This window comes from Bison bison, unplaced genomic scaffold, assembly GCF_000754665.1.
Source record: "Bison bison bison isolate TAMUID 2011002044 unplaced genomic scaffold, Bison_UMD1.0 scf7180017864184, whole genome shotgun sequence".
NCBI lineage: Eukaryota > Metazoa > Chordata > Mammalia > Artiodactyla > Bovidae > Bison > Bison bison.
Genome location: NW_011494756.1, coordinates 4,005,973 through 4,024,450, shown reverse-complemented (window position 1 = coordinate 4,024,450; position 18,478 = coordinate 4,005,973). Strand labels below are relative to the sequence as shown.

Below are 18,478 nucleotides of genomic sequence, written 5' to 3'. Positions count from 1 at the left end.
CCATCGAGATTCGTGGCGGACTCCAAGAAGAAGACGGGTTATTTTTCCAGGCAGTCTCTCCTCTGACCCATACAGACCTTCCTCAGTCAGTGAGCGGCAAGCTTACTAAGCCAAGGCCCTCGCCATTTATTTCAAGAAATGCATAGAAGGGGGAGCACAGAAAGGCTCTCTCCTCACCGCCCAGTTTACCCTTTGAGGGCAGTGGAAAAAATTAATTAGTCCTGTTTAGAACTGGGTAGGAACTGAGATGCCCTCAGTTTTGGTAGATAACCAAAGTTTGAGAGATCACATTATCCCTAATGTCACATTTATATAATACATCGATTTTTGTTCTTGTTTAGTCGCTAAGTCGTGTCTGACTTTTGGGAAAACCCCATGGACAGTGGAGCCTGGCGGGCTACAGACCATGGGGTCACAAAAGAGTCCCAAAAGAATATATCAATAGTATTTCAGATGTATTGATCTTTCATTGAATTAGTGATTAGGTTCTCCCATAGGAGCTATACTTTTTTTTTTTTTTTAAGTTTATATAACGACAAGTAGATACCTGGTGTTTCGTGATACGAATAAATCTTATTCCATGATTTGGAGCAGTGAGGGGAGTTAGTCAGTTAGTCTGTTGACTAATTTTTAACTTTTTCTCTTCTCTCCTTTGCTATTATTCTTTGCTTCCAAATTTTTAGGCTGAAGTCTGTAAACCTGGAGAGACCTTCAGCAGTAATCTCCAAATGTAAGTCGAGTGAAACATGGCCCACTTTCAAACACTTTTCCTGCTTTAAGTTTTGATTTAACTGTCAATCATGTCAGTTAGCAGGAAATGTGTGGTTTCTATTTATTTACAACCTATTTACCTCTCACAGAGTGCTAAATGTGTCCGAAAATACAAGGGATAAACATTTACTGACTTTTTATTTTATGTGATTTTTTTTTTACTCTGTTCAGGAGCAGATTACTGACATTTCTTCTGTAGCTTTCTTTAAACTTTCATAGTAAAAGAGCTTGTGGTGATAATGTGAAAAGTTCCAATTCTTATCGATGATCTTGTTGATGATAGTAAAATCATATTTATTTTGAACTCTCTTGATGACACATGATATTTTTGCTTGCTGTGTGTTTATTGGTTTTATTTCTCACATTTCAGCTTTTTCCCCCCAAGGTGACTGAATTCTGGAGATAGTGGTCAACCTCAAACATAGTTACTCCCCAGGTAGCCGGTGTCTATACAACTCTAGGCTTCCCCTTCCTTTGTGTTTCTTGATAAGGGTATCTCTGGGGATTGTGGGGGAAAGAGGGTTACTCTTTGAAGAATTTTACTTGGGGGCCAGAAACTTAAACTCACACCATGGGACACATTCAGCCTGATCCACCTCTCTCAAACCTTTCATCCTGTATTTCTCCATTCTCATTTGTCTTTGCATGTGGGGGCCAAACTTAGAGATTGTAACTGTGATACAGGAGCCAACCAGGAGATCAAAGAATCCACCAAATATCCTCTGAATACCAACAGTGGAATGGCTGAGGGCAACCTTTTGATCTTTGTCTCGGCTCCTGTGGTGCCTAGAGTACTCTGCCCATTTGGTAGCACTGGGGGAGCTGCCTCTGGGTCCCCTAACAGACAGCTTCACCCTGACCTCCTAGGGCTAGGCTCATTTGGGTACCAGCCAGGGAAGTACCACTCATTATTCTCCCTTAGGTACCCATCTTGAGGTAGCACCCATCATGTGTGGTGTGGAGCTAGGAGGACCCTGATAAAGTGTCAATTGTGAAGGATGATGGGTTCCATTTCTGCTTCAGGCCTAGATCAGCCACTCCCAGCACTAATCCCATTCCTTCTGGATGGAGCCCACTAGAAAGCAGGGAATACTCTCTAGTCCACACCAGGAAAATGATACTGTTCATATTAACAACGAACAAAAGGCTTTCTTCACTCAACAGGTATGATTTCAGCCTGGAATGACAGGCCCCTACGTGTGCTTGCATTTTTTCTCACTTTTTTCCCTTTGGTTTGCTTCTATATGCTAAAATGCAGCTATTTTCTACTCTAAGAACATTCAGCAGAAATAAGACTGAACTGATTAGACATAAAAGAGATGGTGATTACTTAGATAGGAAAATAATATGTTACAGGATCCTTTTACATATTTGATGCATTTCAAATATTATGTCTGTCATAAAATTTGGTTCAACAGCTACCTGTTATGTAAAACAAAATATCTTTACATAGCCATGTATGGGTTGTAAAAAACAAATCCCCCTTTCCCAACAGGCATAGGCTAGGGAGGATGTGGGGCTTAGAGCAGCGAAGGGAGCCCGTCACATTCCACCCTAACCTTGAGCTTAAACTTTCAACATAGAATGGTTGAAGGATATTTTTTCCAGCACACAGTTAATAATTTTTTTCCACTTTATCATTCAGCTCTGACCACCCCCCATTCAGAGTTGTGCCTTGAGGCTTGCCAGCAGGGCTTGCAATACTTACATTAAACTAAATTTAAGAGTAAAGGTGCTCCTGCTGCTAATGTTCTTAGATCAGAGGAGAGCAAAATGAAGGAACTGGCAGCTGAAACTTTAATGGTTGGAAACGTTGACTCAGATTAAAAAAAAAAAAATCACAGTTGATCTGTGTGACAAAGAAGACATGTTCCTCTCCACGTCTAACATGTGCATAAGATTTTATTAGATGCTTGTATTTTCTAGCAGAACTGGTCTAACCCAAGTAAACATCAGTGAGGATTAATTTTATATCACAACCTGGTAGGCCAGCTCTTGGGAGGCTTATACACGCCTTGCTGGAATACATGAGATGGCACTGAGTTTCTGGGGTTTGGTCCCTCTGCGAGCTAAGTTGCTTAGTCGTGTCCAACTCTTTGTGACCCCATGGACTATAGCCCACCGGGCTCCTGTGTCCATAAGATTCTCCAGGCAAGAATACTGGAGGGGGTAGCCATTTGCTTCTCCAAGAGATCTTCCCAACCCAGGGACTGAATCTGCATCTCTTATGTCTCCTGCATGGACAGGTGGGTTCTTTACTACTGGTGCCACCTGGGAAGTATATTTGGTCCCACTGTGTACACATGTCTGGGTCTTCCTAGTGTTTGAAGAAATTGCAAGTACCTTTTTCTGGTTTTGAAGCTCCTTGAGAAACCCTTCAAAGGTCCCTAAGATTATGCAGAGATCACCTTTGCCTGATGCCTTTGGTAAGCATAGGGGCTGTCAGAACAGAGTCTTCATTTGTCAGGGAAGGAATGTCCAGACTGAATCAAGAACAAGCTTCCTTTCTTTCCCTTTCCAAATCCCCTTGGGGCAGACAGGTCTGGGTTAGGAGCTGAGATGGCCCAGATTTGCTCTGATTTGTTCCATAACAGCTGAGGACTCTGCAATCCAGAGTCTTCGCAGCTTCTCTGAAACAGGCTCACAAGGAGTAGGATTGGGGAGCCTTTGCCCTTTAAATCTGTTCACCAGGTCTAATTCTGCCTTAGCTTTAACTTCTCACTACATGTTCTATACAGTATTGTCATTTAGTAAGTTCTGTTTATCCAGTTAACTCAACAAGTTGATATAACATCTGATCAGAAAAATACAAATTTTTATATACAAAAAAGTTAAGTAACTTTCTTACGAAGTTATGGCATATAATACATTATGTTTCTTAAATGTTTGTTTTGGAGGAGATGACTGACATTTGCTATTTAGACTGAGTGCTTTAAAACTATAACTGTATAAAAATAAGTAGACCTTATGTTTCAAGGATCATGTCATACACTAATAATCTGGGCAATATTAGGATTCTATAGACTTTCCCCATGGCTCAGTGGTAAAGAATCACTTGCAGTGCAGGAGACACAGAAGATGTGGGTTTGATCCCTGGGTCAAGAAGATCCCTTGGAGGAGGAAATGACAATCCACCCCAGTATTCTTGCCTGGAGAACCCCATGGACAGAGGAGACTGGCAGGCTACAGTCCAAAGGGTCACAAAAAGTCAGACGTGACTGAGCACACACACACACGCATTATATCTAAAACATGACACTTATCTCCATTAGAATTTTCTCTTTATTATGCAAATAATTATTTTCAGGCCAAGGTATTTTTTTTTTTTCAGAAACACTAGACTGCCTATTTCCACACTGAATTTCAAAAGACTTTTCCTCAAATCTCATTGCTTTTCCAGCCTCCATCTTGCCATGGCTTTGTACACAGCTCTAGAGGAATATCTTGTCTCTGTAGGCCACAGGCAGTCCTACCTTGAGTCTGACCACATCTCTCTCTTCACCTCTACCTAAACCACCATCCTCTGTCATCCAGATTTCATAGCAACCTCCAGCTGGTCTCCATGTCTTCCTTTCTGCCCCCTGCAGTCCAAGTCCAAAAGGCATGCCAGAGTCATCCTCTCAGGGTAGAAGTCAAACTGTCACTCCTGGGCTCAAAGCCTCCAATCAGCGTAAAAGTCCTAGTTTTTTATGGTAATCTTCAAGACCCCATATCATCAGAACACCACCAAATTTCTCCTTAACTTCTCTGATGTCATATTTTTCTGCTGCTACTCATCCCTGGCTACTGGTGAACACTGGGTCCTTTTTAGTTCCCTGCTTGATTTTCAGCTATAGATCCCATCATCATCTGATCTTCTGTGTTATTTTTGCTTGTTTGTGTATTGTCTGTTTCCCCACCATACTGACCCTATCATATAGATTCTGTGAGGTTAGAGATTTTTGTCTTTTTGTTCACTGCCTCATCTTCAGTACCTAAAATAGTACCTGGCACGAAGTAGTAGCTTAATGCATATTTGTTGATTAAGGCCCAGATTGATGGTGATTTACCCTAGGTCACACAGATAACAAATACTGGAGGAAGTGATTTAGAACCTGAAATGAGCCTTGCTTATGGGTATGTGACCCATAATGGTAGATGTAGAAGTCAAATGGTAGAGGTCAAAACTTGTGGAGATAGTGGTGGTAGAATCAAGAGGCTGTGGTCTTCTGAATGCCTCTCCAACAGGAGAAGGTGCGTTCTTTTGTATCTGAAAGTGCTTGTAACATGGCGACAATTTTCCACTATAAGTCCATCAGCATCACGCCCACACTTCTTCCTTTTTGGAGTAAGATTTACATAACTTGATTTTATAGATCTACCTTCATTATGGCTCACTTACTTTCTCCACTGTGGCATATTGCACTTCCCAAAGATAGCCATCCATCCCGCATCTTCCTCTTACAATGTGACTTCAATGCTTTCCCCTCAGTGGGTGAGTCTATTTCATTAGCCTTAAATCTAGGCAGCCTATTTTCACAATGGAAGTCATGCTATGTGACTTCCAAAGCCAGACCCTGGGAATACAGCGTCCACTTGGCTTTTCTTTGGGTACTTGCCTTTCTAGCCCTGATCAACCACTTAAGAAGTATGAGGCTGCCAGGCTAAGAGGAAGCCCAAGCCACATGAGGAGGTCACATGTATGTGTTCTGAGAGATAGCCCCAGCTGAGGTCCCAGCTAATAGCATTCACCACCAGATATATGAGTGAAGACCTTATAGGTATTTCCTGTTTCCCACCACTGAGTTACCCCTAAACTTCTGAGTCTTCTCAGCAGAGGCCCCAGTCAAAATGGAGTAGGAAAAAGCTATCCCCACTGTGCCTTCTCCTAACTCCTGACCCACATAAAATGAAAGGTAATACATTGATTGTTGTTTTAAGCAATCTTTTTTAAACCACTACACTTTTAAATTGAAGTATAGTTGATTTACAATGTTTCAAGCATATAGCAAAGTTTTGATCAGTTATATATATCTGAATATATGTATGAGGTGAAGTGAAGTCGCTCAGTTGTGTTCGACTCTTAGCAACGCCATGGACTGTAGCCTACCAGGCTCCTCTGTCCATGGGATTTTCCAGGCAAGAGTACTAGAATGGGTTGCCATTTCCTTCTCCAGGGGATCTTCCCAACCTGGGGATTGAACCTGGGCCTCCCATATTACAGGCAGACACTTTACCGTCTGAGCCACCAAGGAAGCCCCTGTATACATATAATATATGTATACTCTTTTTCAAATTATTTTCCAGTATATGTAATTACAAGATATTGAATATGGTTCCTTGTGCTACACAGTAGATTCTGTTATTTATTTTATATGTAGTAATGTGTATTTGTTAATTCCAAATTTCTAATTTATTCCTCCCCCCTTTCCCTTTTGGTAATCATAAGTTTGTTTACTACATCTGTGAGTCTGTTTCTATTTTGTAAATAAGGTAATTTGTATAGTTTTTTAAAAGATTCCACATATACAGATTCCACATTCCACATATATCACATATAAGTGATATCATATGATATTTGTCTTTCTCTGTCTGACTTATTCACTTAGTACGATAATCTCTAGGTCCATCCATTGTTGCTGTAAATGGCATTATTTCATTCTTTTCTATGATTGGGTAATATTCCATTGTGCATGGAATATTATCTTCTTTATCCATTTCTTTTTTATCCATTCTTTGCTCAATAGGCATTTAGTTTGCTTCTACATCTTAGTCATTATAAATAGTGTTGCTGCAAACAGAAGGCAATGGCACCCCACTCCAGCACTCTTGCCTGGAAAATCCCATGGACGGAGGAGCCTGGGGGGCTGCAGTCTATGGGGTCGCTAAGAGTCAGACACGACTGAGCGACTTCACTTTCACTTTTCACTTTTCACTTTCATGCATTGGAGAAGGAAATGGCAACCCACTCCAGTGTTCTTGCCTGGAGAATCCCAGGGACGGGGGCACCTGGTGGGCTGCCGTCTATGGGGTCGCACAGAGTCGGACACGACTGAAGCGACTTAGCAGCAGCAGCAGCAAACATTATTGCATATGTTTCTTTTTGATTTAGAGTTTTCATCTTTTCCCGATATATGCCCAGCTGTCTCCTTGTTGAGAATTGTTCTTAGCATTTAGCACTTCTAAGGGAAAGCCTTTATTTGTGAGAAAGTTTTTAGAAAACAGCAAAGTATGAACAATTTTTATTGTTTGTAACAGGAGAGCAAAGCATGAGTGTTTGAAATACATAGCTGCCCTAAAAATCTTCACTTTTTAATTGCAACCAGCTCTACTGACAAAACCCATACCAAAGCTCCTAGTTGTCTGAATCTTCAACACATTTATCAGATTTTCTCTTCTCTACTTTGTGGTGGAGATGCAGACACGTAGTAAATTGGCCAAAAGGCAGATAGTAAGAAAAATAATGAGAGAAGCCACCTGCAGAATTCACTCACTGAGCTTCATGCCTGAATAACAGAGCTAAAGATCTACATGCAGAGGCATTCTCAGCTTAGATGACTGACTAGATCTCTAATAATGTCTTAAAAGATTCTTTGAATGATTTACTGTTTAAATACCGTTTCTGTTTATTTATTTTTTTTGGCAGTCCAAAATGACTACCCTGCCCCCGCTGCCCATGACACGCCCAAAGCTTACGGCCTTGGCTAGACAGAAGCTGCCGTGCTCACCAAGAACAAAACCAAGGTATGTGTCCCTGGCTTTCTTTTTTTTCCCTACAGGAGAAATTTCTTGCAGTAAAAAATGTCAGTAACATATCTCAACAATAAAAATTGTTTAAAGACAAAAGTACATTTCTATATTCAGAATATTCAAATTTGCTGTTTCAGAAAGATTGATAAATCTTATTCAAAGATTAAGAATATATTTATTTAGCAGGCAAGTGCTCATTTGGTCATTTTATTTCCTACTGCCATTATATTGTGGTTCCTGCAAAGCTTTGGAAATACATTTCCTTTTTGAAATATGTGTGGAAAAATTGAAAGCAGAAGCTCTAGGCGTGAAAGTTGTATAGCATCTAAACCACAAGGTCCCGATCCTGATTTCTGTTTTGGAGGAAGGAAGACACAGTCTTACTCCTAGGGTAAACTAGTGGGCATGATTTAGCGCCTGAAATGATCCTAGAGCTTGAAAATACATCAGACCTCCTCTGCCTGTGAATGACTGCTGAATTCAGGGAGTTTTCCTCTCGGGCCGAAAACCTGCAGGGCAGGAACTTGATGTTTTTTTATTGTAACTATGCATATTAATTAAGACTGTGTTACTTAGAAGTTTCCACTTCTAGTTTTATTGATTTTTAATTATGCACATATTATTTATCAACATAAATAATTTGCATATGTAGGTTTGATTATCTTTTTATGCATGCCTTTCAATTCCTACAAGGCATAATGATCAAAGTATTATGAGACTGCTTTGTTCGAAGAAGGACCATACCTCATTTTTGGTATTTCTGGCAGAGACCAAAGCCCCTGAACCAAAATAATACGTTCAGCTAAATTTGTAGAAACTGTAAAATAGAATTGCAGAAAATTATAAGTTTACTTTCAAATAATTTGAAAAGCAACAGTTTTGATAGAGGCATAACTTCAGTATATACATTCTTATTTTCCATCTTCCTTTTGGGCAATGTGAAATATTTGCAAAATCTGAAAAAGCTAGCTTCTTCTTCCTGTCATTTTGTAATAACTGAGTTTACGTTTTCTTTTCAACATGAACAAAACCGTAACTCAGTGTCACATCCCTAGGATAAGACAGGTTTTAAAGAAAAAAATCTTTGAATTCTTTTTATTAAAAAAAAACATTTTTATCATAACCATTTAAGGCAAATTTTTTAATCAACATTCTCCATTAGCTTCTGAATAAAAAGAGATACTTGTGTATCCTGTACTTCAGTTGTATGATATGTTAATAGTCTGCTTATTCTTAAAGGTGCAAGGGGTATGAAGAATGAGTATATTACATGTGTAATATATTTCTCATTAAAGTCTTCTTAAAATCACTTTCAGCTTGAACTTTTAATAGTAATTTGAGTTTTATGTGTGATTTTTAAAAACCACTCGAACAGAATGTCAGAGCAAAATTCTATGTTTTCAATGAATAAATTCAACACATTTGTATCAAATAGGAGTTTTTTAGTTCACGATACTGTGCTGAACACAATCTGACTTCTGTAGCTGGAAGGTTGTGAGAGAACATAAGTAAAATGGAAGATCTTAAAAGTTTTGAGGAGAAAACCCCATTTATTTAAGAATGTAGACTATTTTAGTGTGTTGATGTTTTATTTGTTTACACACTGAGTTCAGTATTCTTCCCTTTTTCCATTCAAGAAAGTTAAAAATTTGAAATTATCAATGAAGAGCCTAACTGTAGCTCTTGCAGAACATTTATTATCTAAGATATTATACCCTGAATATTCCTGTTCTCCTGGTGGCATTTTATGTTTGGTAGCTTTTCACCTCGATAAGGCAGTTCTTTATTATTTCTTTCCATTTCATTTAGGTCTGAACTGATCAAAGAAAAAGATGACATAGATCATTATTTGGAGGTGAATTTCAAAGGATTGTCAAAAGAGGAGGTTGCTGCGTAAGTATATACCTCTTAAAGGTACTTTAATATAAAGTTTGTTTTTTTGTCTTGATTATTTGTTGAAATTTCAATTTTCCTGTGCAGTTCATTTTTTCGCTGGAACATGGCATTTAAAAATTAAAGCTCGTATTAAATAGTGATAAGTCACGTCTATTGATCTTATACACATCAAAAAAATCTTTAATTTTATGACTTTCAAAATTCTCGTATTTACTAAGGTATTATACTATCGTATTTGCAATATTTTAGTTAAGTCTGTGTCATTGATTGCTTAATAGCTTCCATTTTAGGGTATATTGCCTCCAAGGGGGAAAAATGCTTTAAGAGAAAGAGTTGTGTTATCTTTTTTCCTGGTGATTAAAAAGAAATCCCTGACTAATGTATATTTTGTCTCCCATCAAAAACCTACAAAAAGAAATAATGGATCATAGTTTATTGGTTAATTTAAAAATAATTCCATGTATTTTTTTAATGAACAATGTAAACTTTGCCATTTTACTGCTAATTAGAAGCTAATATGTGATCTGAGTAAAAATAGTATAAAAATCCATGTAAATTAGTGAGAAATAAATAGAAACCTAGAATAATAGCTAAACAGGTTTAATATTTCTTACCTATAGATGTGTTGACTCTGTTATTATCAGATTTTTAAATGTAAGTATTGACAAATAGAAATCTTATATATGCATATGTATCTTAAGGAATTTATTAAATGGCTAAAATATTAAAATATTTTATACAACAAATGCTTTTAAAAGAGTTTCTCTATGTATATTATCTAGTGCTATGGGATTCCATTGAAGAAGTATTCCTATTGATGGTTTTGGTGTAGGTTTTCATACAGTTTAAAATTCTAAGTCTCTTGATACATTTCATTAGATAATTGTCAAATATGCTTATAGCTGGAAAAATGGAATAGTTCATTCTATCCATAGCCACTTTATTTTATAGAGTGACAAAATTTACAGTAAATATAATCACTGTCTTCCTTGGAGTTCTATTGACTGCCAAATGTAATATCTGGGACCTTTGGTTTTTAAATGCTATTCTAGTTGCTAATTCATTAAGTTTCCATGGTAACCTGTTGCTTCTGCTGCTGCTGCTGCTGCTAAGTCACTTCAGTCGTGTCCGACTCTGTGCTACCCCATAGACGGCAGCCCACCAGGCTCTCCTGTCCCTGGGATTCTCCAGGCAAGAACACTGGAGTGGGTTGCCATTTCCTTCTCCAATGCATGAAAGTGAAAAGTGAAAGTGAAGTAACCTGTTGGATAAAATTAAAGGTCAATATAGTCTGATGGTGTGTTCCTTCTTAAAAGAAAAATATATGTGAGTGATATTTTCATTTTGATTTAAATATGGGATATCTAAAAAAATAAATATAATGACTAGCTATAATTCACTTAAGAATTAGGAATTAAATTTGGAGTTAAACTTAGGCTTCACTTATTTGACAAACTAGACACCTTTATACTTAAAATTTGCTTTCAGTCTGCACTGAATAAAACATTATTCTAAAACAGTCCAGAAGAGTGTCCTCTTACAAATATTTTTTTCACTAAAGAAGTAAAAGTGAAATTGTTAGTTACTCAGTCATGTCCAACTCTGTAACCCCATGGACTGCAGCCTGCCAGGCTCCTCTGTCCATGGGATTTGCCAGGCAAGAATACTGGAGTGGATAGCCATTCCCTTCTCCAGGGGATCTTCCAGACGCAGGGATTGAACCTGGGTCTCCTGCATTGCAGGTAGATTCTTTGCTCTACACAAAACAAGTAGCACTGGGTAGTTCTGAATCTTTAACATTGAATTCTACTTAAACCTACCTATACTTGAATACTTTTTTAGATCAGAGCTCTTTCCCTAAGATAGTGGGTACAAATCTTATTAGAAAGTTCTTGTACTTGACTCACTATTATGCTTCTGACTGATACACATTCTAGACTTCGCCCTAAACAAACTAATTGAATAGCATGTAAAGGACAAAATTGATTTCAGCATCTCCCAGCAATACCCAACAGATGCCATGAAGAATTATGCATATTCCAAGCAATTTCTGCATACAACTTTTAATCAGCCATTCTACTCTAAAAAGATGAAAGATAAATGCAGGAAGCATTTATTAAGTGCCTACTTTATATCTAATACTAGGATTTTCACAGAGCGAGAAACTGTTATTTTATTGTAAAATATTTGGTCTCATCTGTATCTCTATTTGAGACAGTACAAGTAGGGAATAAATATGCAATGAATGAATACTGATTATACTGTGAGACGTAGCCTAGAGGTCTGGAAAAAAATCAGAGAAAACTAAGATGTTGGATAAAACTTGCCAAAGAAGACATATTCCAAGTTTGGCTCCTTATCTGTTAGCATTGTATAATGAACAAACTGGTGAGTCACAGGTCCTCACTATACAAGGACATAATGGGGAGAAATGGATGAATCAGATTTTCAATCAAGCAAAGCAATATCTAAGATATATCCTCAAATGCCTCTCTAGACTGCCTTATTCCCTAAGATGATAATAGAAATGTATACTTACATAATTCATGTCCATTAGCTTTGATATCCTGTAATGTGGATGTGTTTTTTGTCTAGTCCCAGAATAACCCTTCACTGTCTACTCTAAAATTTACCAAACTATTGGTACTGATACATAAACTCACACTCCGTGTCCCTCCTATTGCAATGGGTTGGAAAGTTCCTGTTCTTGTCTAAGGATTATGTCTATATTTGTACTGCAGGTGCCATCCCCTCTTACTTTTTCCAAGACTTTCTCCAGCAGTTAAACATGTTTAATTGCTACATCATCAATTTCTTCTTCTGCACTGATTCAGTCTCATCAGCATTCATATCCACTCTAGTATTTACCTTGACTTCTTATCCTCTTCCGTATTCCACCCCATTTTTCTCTACCCCTCACAGTAACTGGGAGCACTATTTCCATATTTCTATATCCCATTCTGAGACCAACTGAAATTGACTCTAAATAGATTTCCAGACCTAGAACTCACTGAAATCTGTTTATTGTGATCAGTATCCTCCTTTTAAATCACAACCAGTGGTCATGTGTCTGTCCTTATCTTTCTTGATGTCTTCACACTATTTGAGAGTTGAGTTCTCTCTCTTTGAACATTCTGTGCTTGTAGCTTCCAGGATGCCATGTTCTATGGTTTTCCTCCAGACTGTTTGACCACAGGCAGAGCTCTATAGCTAAATGTTAAATTAATAAATGGGTGAAGAATAACTGTTGGATTACTAACACCATGAAATAGGTATTATGCTATGATATTCTTTGATTACAGCAGTTTTAGTTCAGCACTGTAGGTAGCAGCTTCACTGTTGTATTGAGGAAGTTTAATTCCTCAAAAGTGTATTATGTTTACAAGTAAGAGTATAAAATTTAAATGAATAATTGAGCAGGACAGGCTAAAGTAGTTGTTACTGGAATGGCCAAACCCAACTGATGGGGAATCATTTTACTTTGGGTTAGGTAAAATGGTTCAAAGGCAAAGGGCTTCTGAGATTTTTATCATCTACATTTACAGAAGGAATTCTAGTATAGTAGTCCTTAATACTTCTTAATTGACCAGATTATTGCTATGCCTAATAATGATATTTTGATTTTCTTAAATAAGTGGTTGAATAGTTCATTGATAGTATTTGACTGATCTTTAACAACTAAAGATTATGTTGTATTTCTGTATTATGTGCTTTTTTATTCTGTATTATCAGAGTACATTATTTAAGTGATACTTAAAGTACCACTTATTATCATAATTGCTTTGAGTAGCTAAATAATAAAAGTGTCATTTATAGATTCAAATAAAATTTTCTTGGGGGCAGTTTTTACAGCTTTAGCTATGTATATGAGGATACAAATAAGCAAAATTATCAAGGGACAGAGAATGTTAGTCTGCTCAATATTATTTTCTGTTCAGATATCAAATTCTATTATACAGAAGAATAGATTTAGTTCAAAATTGTGTGCATCTCTAAGATATTTTCTTCTTTGAGAATATCTTTCAGCATCACCAGTTACTGAGTGTCACTTGGTCAACACAACCTTTCTATCCTGCCTTTGAATTGTACCTTACTTGCTCAGTTAAGGTCCTGGAGAAGGGAAAGGCTACCCACTCCAGTATTCTGGCCTGGAGAATTCCATGGACTGTATAGTCCATTGGGTCACAAAGAGTCGGACACGACTGCGCGACTCACTACTCAGTTAAGGTAAACTAGTATTTGTCAGTCTTAGATTTTCATCTTGAAAATATTTCAAAACTGTCTTCCAAAAGTGCTTTTATAAATGACAGACATAACTGTTATGGGGCTTCCCATGTGCCTCAGATAGTAAAGAATCTGCCTGTAATGCAAGAGACCAGGGTCCGACCCCTGGATTGGGAGGATCCCCTGGAGAAGCAAATGGCTACTCACTCCAGTATCCTTGCCTGGAAGATCCCATGGACAGAGGAGCCATGGGATTGCAGAGTTGGACATGACTGAGCGACTGAAACTTTCACTTTTATCCTTGTTGTCAGCAAATTTAGCATTTGGCTTGGCAATATGGTCAGGCTCTTAGAATATCTATAATATGGTGAAGGTGTTTATTCAGAATATAATATTTCAAGATAATATTAGGGGAATTTAGGCCCTTTAGGTGAGCTCTTCCTCTGCTTCATTTATCTTGTTTACTTTTAAATAATTTTGTGATATTTTGTTTTTTCTTCAAAACACTTTGCTCCTCTTTTTAAAGTGATAAATTCATACAGAGTTTTGACAATTCAACTTTCTGAAGATTCCAGTTGCCAAATAAATGGCTACATGACTAACAGGAATAGGCAGAAGAGAGAAGGAAAGGACAATGACCCACTTTCCTTCTCAGAAGCAAATTAGATTTTAATATTTTCTTCCTTTGCATACTCATTGCTGATTCATGTTGTTGTAAGGCAGAAACCAGCACGACACTGTAAAACAGTTGTCCTCCAATTAAAAACGAAATTTCAAAAAAAGATCTTCCTGATATAAGAAAAAGAGACAGGATTTTGGTGTTCTTAAGTGGAGAGACAATTAATCCTTACTTTCTCCTGAATATAAACAAAATAAGCAATAGCAGAGAACACAGATGGGAATGGAAGAGAGATGCCATTCCTTTTTATTTTTATTTATTTACTTATTTACAATCTGGTACTGTTTTCCACAGCAATCTCTAAGATGTGAAACTAGGAAAGAAAAAAATTTTTGACCATAATTTTTTGAAAAAGAATATTGATATCAATGAAGTTTACAGTTTGGGAATATAAAAGAATGCAGAGGAATGGAACTTTTAAAAATTGTTTGCTGGATGCAAAAGGGATCTCAAGTTTACACCAAAACCAAATCTAAGTAAATAAAAAGGAAAGATTTTAAATGTCAACAAAACAGAGAAATGCCAATATCTTAAGCATTTATGTCTTTATGTCCTTTAAAAGTTTGCTTTAAAATGTTAATTTTCACATATGGTGTTTAAACTTAACAGCTTTAAGTAGACTTAAAAAAGCTTTATAAGAGAAAAGCATAGGAATCATGGGAATCATGACATTAAAATTCTAGCTATTAGGGGAGAGTTCTTCCTCAGCTGGAAATTTGGCTTTGCTGCTTAAAACCTGTGGAATTTGTTGCAGGTCACCTGACTTCACTAATCTTTGATTTCCACAACTATTGGGAGACTGTAATAATAACAGAAAATTCTTAGGAGAGTTAAAAAGAGATCCTGTATATCAAACACATGTAGACAGTTTCACTTTCTTTAACTGCTGTCTATCATTTTTCTTTGGCTTTTAAAACATTCATTAATGTAAACATTACCTAAATCTACACTTATTTTTGTAGATTTAGGTAGCAATATTAATTTACCTTTTTTCTTTAAATGTTTATAGTTACATATTTTATTTTGTACTAGGTATCATTTTCATCATGTTTAGAAGACAGTTTTTAGTAAGAGATACATTTCAAACACAGTAGTGCTAACCAAGTAGGGAAAATGTTTTTAATTTCAACTTTTCAGAAATTTTTTATGCTGTACTAAACAACATAATTTGCATAGCTTATTAAACTGTACAGTTTTCTAAAATGTCTATAAACTGCTTAAACTTATTGTTACTATAATAAGATTGCTTTGAATTATGTGTAGAATATAGTCAAAGAATGTGACTCTTCCTACAATAGCTCATAAACCTGGAAGTGCATAATATTGCTGTATTTAGAAATCACTTGGGAGATTTAATAATGAAGAACAAAGTGATAAAAGGGGATAAGCACCCAGGTACCACAGAGGTTGAATCAGTTGAAATCAAAGTGGGGTCAACAATGACCCAGGCACATCATATGTAATTTAGGAAGCCAGATGATTTTACTATGTGAGCTTTGTCTCTGATGTTGTGTTCTGTCCATATTAAGAAAAACTTGCATGGGAATATCTGAAACTAATTTGACTCTGTTCCATTCTCTGTTATGTTCATCTTGCTTCAGTTCTATCAAAATCATCCCCCTGACTCATATCCGTACCCTGTTCTGTTTTCTGTGTTGGAAAATGGAGATGTTGTAATAAATGGTGTCATCTTCTCAGTGCTTAAAGTAAAGTCAGGCTATGGACTCACAAATGCTTGTATACTTTCCTAGGGCTTGTAGAGTCCTCAGGGTTCTTCCATGTTGTAGTATTTGTAACAATTTCCTTCCTTTTTTAAGGCTGAATAGTATTCCACTGTATGTTTATACCATAATTTGGTTATCCATTCATCTGTCAATGGCACTTGGCTTGCTTAGTGTTTTTCCTATTATGAATAAGCTTAATGTGAACATGCGTAGACAAATATCTCTTTAAGACCCTGCTCTCAATTCTTCTCTGTATATACTCAAACGTAGAATTGCTAAATAAATTTGGTAACTCTATTTAAAATTTTTTGAGAACCACCATTCTGCCACCACAATGGCTATACAATTTTTCATTCTTACCAACAATGAGCGATGTTTATGTGTTCCAATGACATAAACCGATCATTTTGTTATAGAAAGACTTTAGATTTTAGAGTTTTTGGTTCACAGCAAAACTGAGGGGAAGTTTCTCAGATACCCCTTGCTCCCACACATATTAATACATTGTTTTTTAATGCTGTATCCTAAATTACGTACAAAACAAAATGTGGAGTTATATATCAAAGTTACAATAATACTAACTCTTAGAATAATTATTTGTGTAAGTTCATTAGTCTCTTAAATTATGTAAAAAAACAGAATGTGAAGTTACCAACTATTATTAATATTACAAAAATACTAACTTACATAATTGACCATATGTCTATCTTTACTGAGACCTTTATTTCTTTATGTGATTTCACATTACTGTCTATTGTCCTTTTATTTCAGTCTGCAGGACTGCTTTTAGCATTTCTTGAAGGGCAGGTCCAATAAAAATAAAGTTCCTCAGTTTTGGTTTATCTGGGAACATTCTTAATTTCTCCCTCACTTGAGAAGTACAGTTTGGCCAAATGTAGAATTACTGGTTGACAATTTTTTTCTTTTAGCATTTTGGACATTTTAGACCCTCCTTCCTGGCTTCCAAAGTTTCTAGTGAGAAATCTGCTTAAAAACTTATTGATGATCCTGTATATCTAATGAGTTGCTCCTCTGTTGCCACTTTAAAGATTGACAGTTTGCCTTTGGGAGTTTGATGGTATGTGTTTCAGTGTGGATCTCTTTGAATTTTCCCACATAGAGTTTATTGAACTTCTCAACTATTTATATTCATGACATTTATCGAACTTGGGAAATTTTTATCATTTTTTTGAAAAGAATCTATCTACCCACCCTCTGTCCTCTTCTCCTACGACTCCCACAATGCATTGTTGTTGTCATTCAGACACTTAGTTGTGTCTGATTCTTTGTGACCCCACAAACTGCAGCATTCCAGGCTTCCCTGTCCTTTACCATCACCCTGAGTTTGCTCAAATTCATGTCCATAGAGTTGATGATGCCATCCAACCATCTCATCCTCTGTCGTCCCCTTCTCCTCCTGCTCTGAATCTTTCCCAGCATCAGGGTCTTTTCCAATGAGTCAGCTCTACACATCAGGTGACCAAAGTATTGGAACTTCAGCTTCAGCATCAGTCCTTCCAATGAATATTCATGGTGGATTTCCTTTAGGGTTGACTAGTTTGATCTTCTTTCAGTCCAGGGGTCTCTCAAGAGTCTTCTCCAACACCATAGTTCAAAAGCATCAATTCAGTGCTCAGCTTTCTTTATGGTCCAACTCTCACATCCATACGTGACTACTAGAAAAACCATAGCTTTGACTATATGGATCTTTATCAGCAAAATGATGTCTCTGATTTTGAATATGCTGTCTAGCTTTGTCATGGCTTTTCTTCAAAGGAGCAAGTGTGTTTTAATTTCATGGCGGCAGTCACCATCCACAGTGATTTTGGAGCTAAAGAAAATAGTCTGTCACTATTTCCATTTTTTCCCTATCTATTTGCCACAAGGTGACGGGACTGGATGCCATGATCTTAGTTTTTTGAATGTTGAGTTTTAAGCCAGCTCTTTCACCTTCAACAAGAGGTCCTTTAGTTCCTCTTTACCTTCTTCCATTAGAGTGGTATCATTTGCATATCTGAGGTTATTGATATTTTTCCCAGAAGTCTTGATTCCAGCTTGTGATTCATCCAGCCCAGCATTTCACATGATGTATGCTGCATGTAAGTTAAATAAACAGGGTGACAATATACAGCCTTGACGTACTCCTTTCCCAATTTTGAACCAGTCCGTTGTGCCATGACCAGTTAGTTCTAAGTGTTGCATTTTAACCTGCATACAGGTTTCTCAGGAGGCAGGTAAGGTGGTCTGGTATTTCCATCTCTTTCAGAATTTTATTGTGATCCACACAGTCAAAGGCTTTGGCATAGTCAATAAAGCAGAAATAGATGTTTTTCTGGAACTCTCTTGCTTTTTCCATGATCCAGCAGATGTTGGCAATTTGATTTCTGGTTCCTCTGCCTTTTCTAAAACCAGCTTGAACATCAGGAAGTTCACGGTTCATGTATTGCTGAAGCCT

General features: G+C 37.0%; 1 protein-coding gene across 1 annotated transcript in view; it reads left to right on the top strand.

The window, feature by feature from the left end:
- TTC29 (tetratricopeptide repeat domain 29) overlaps positions 1-18,478 on the top strand; it is a 332,216-nt gene that overhangs the window by 870 nt on the left and 312,868 nt on the right. Inside the window, exons 2-3 of the mRNA XM_010843700.1 lie at positions 7,397-7,494; positions 9,310-9,393. Coding sequence (XP_010842002.1) covers positions 7,403-7,494; positions 9,310-9,393 — 176 coding nt within the window. The 5' untranslated portion in view covers positions 7,397-7,402. The remainder of the gene's footprint in view (positions 1-7,396; positions 7,495-9,309; positions 9,394-18,478) is intronic.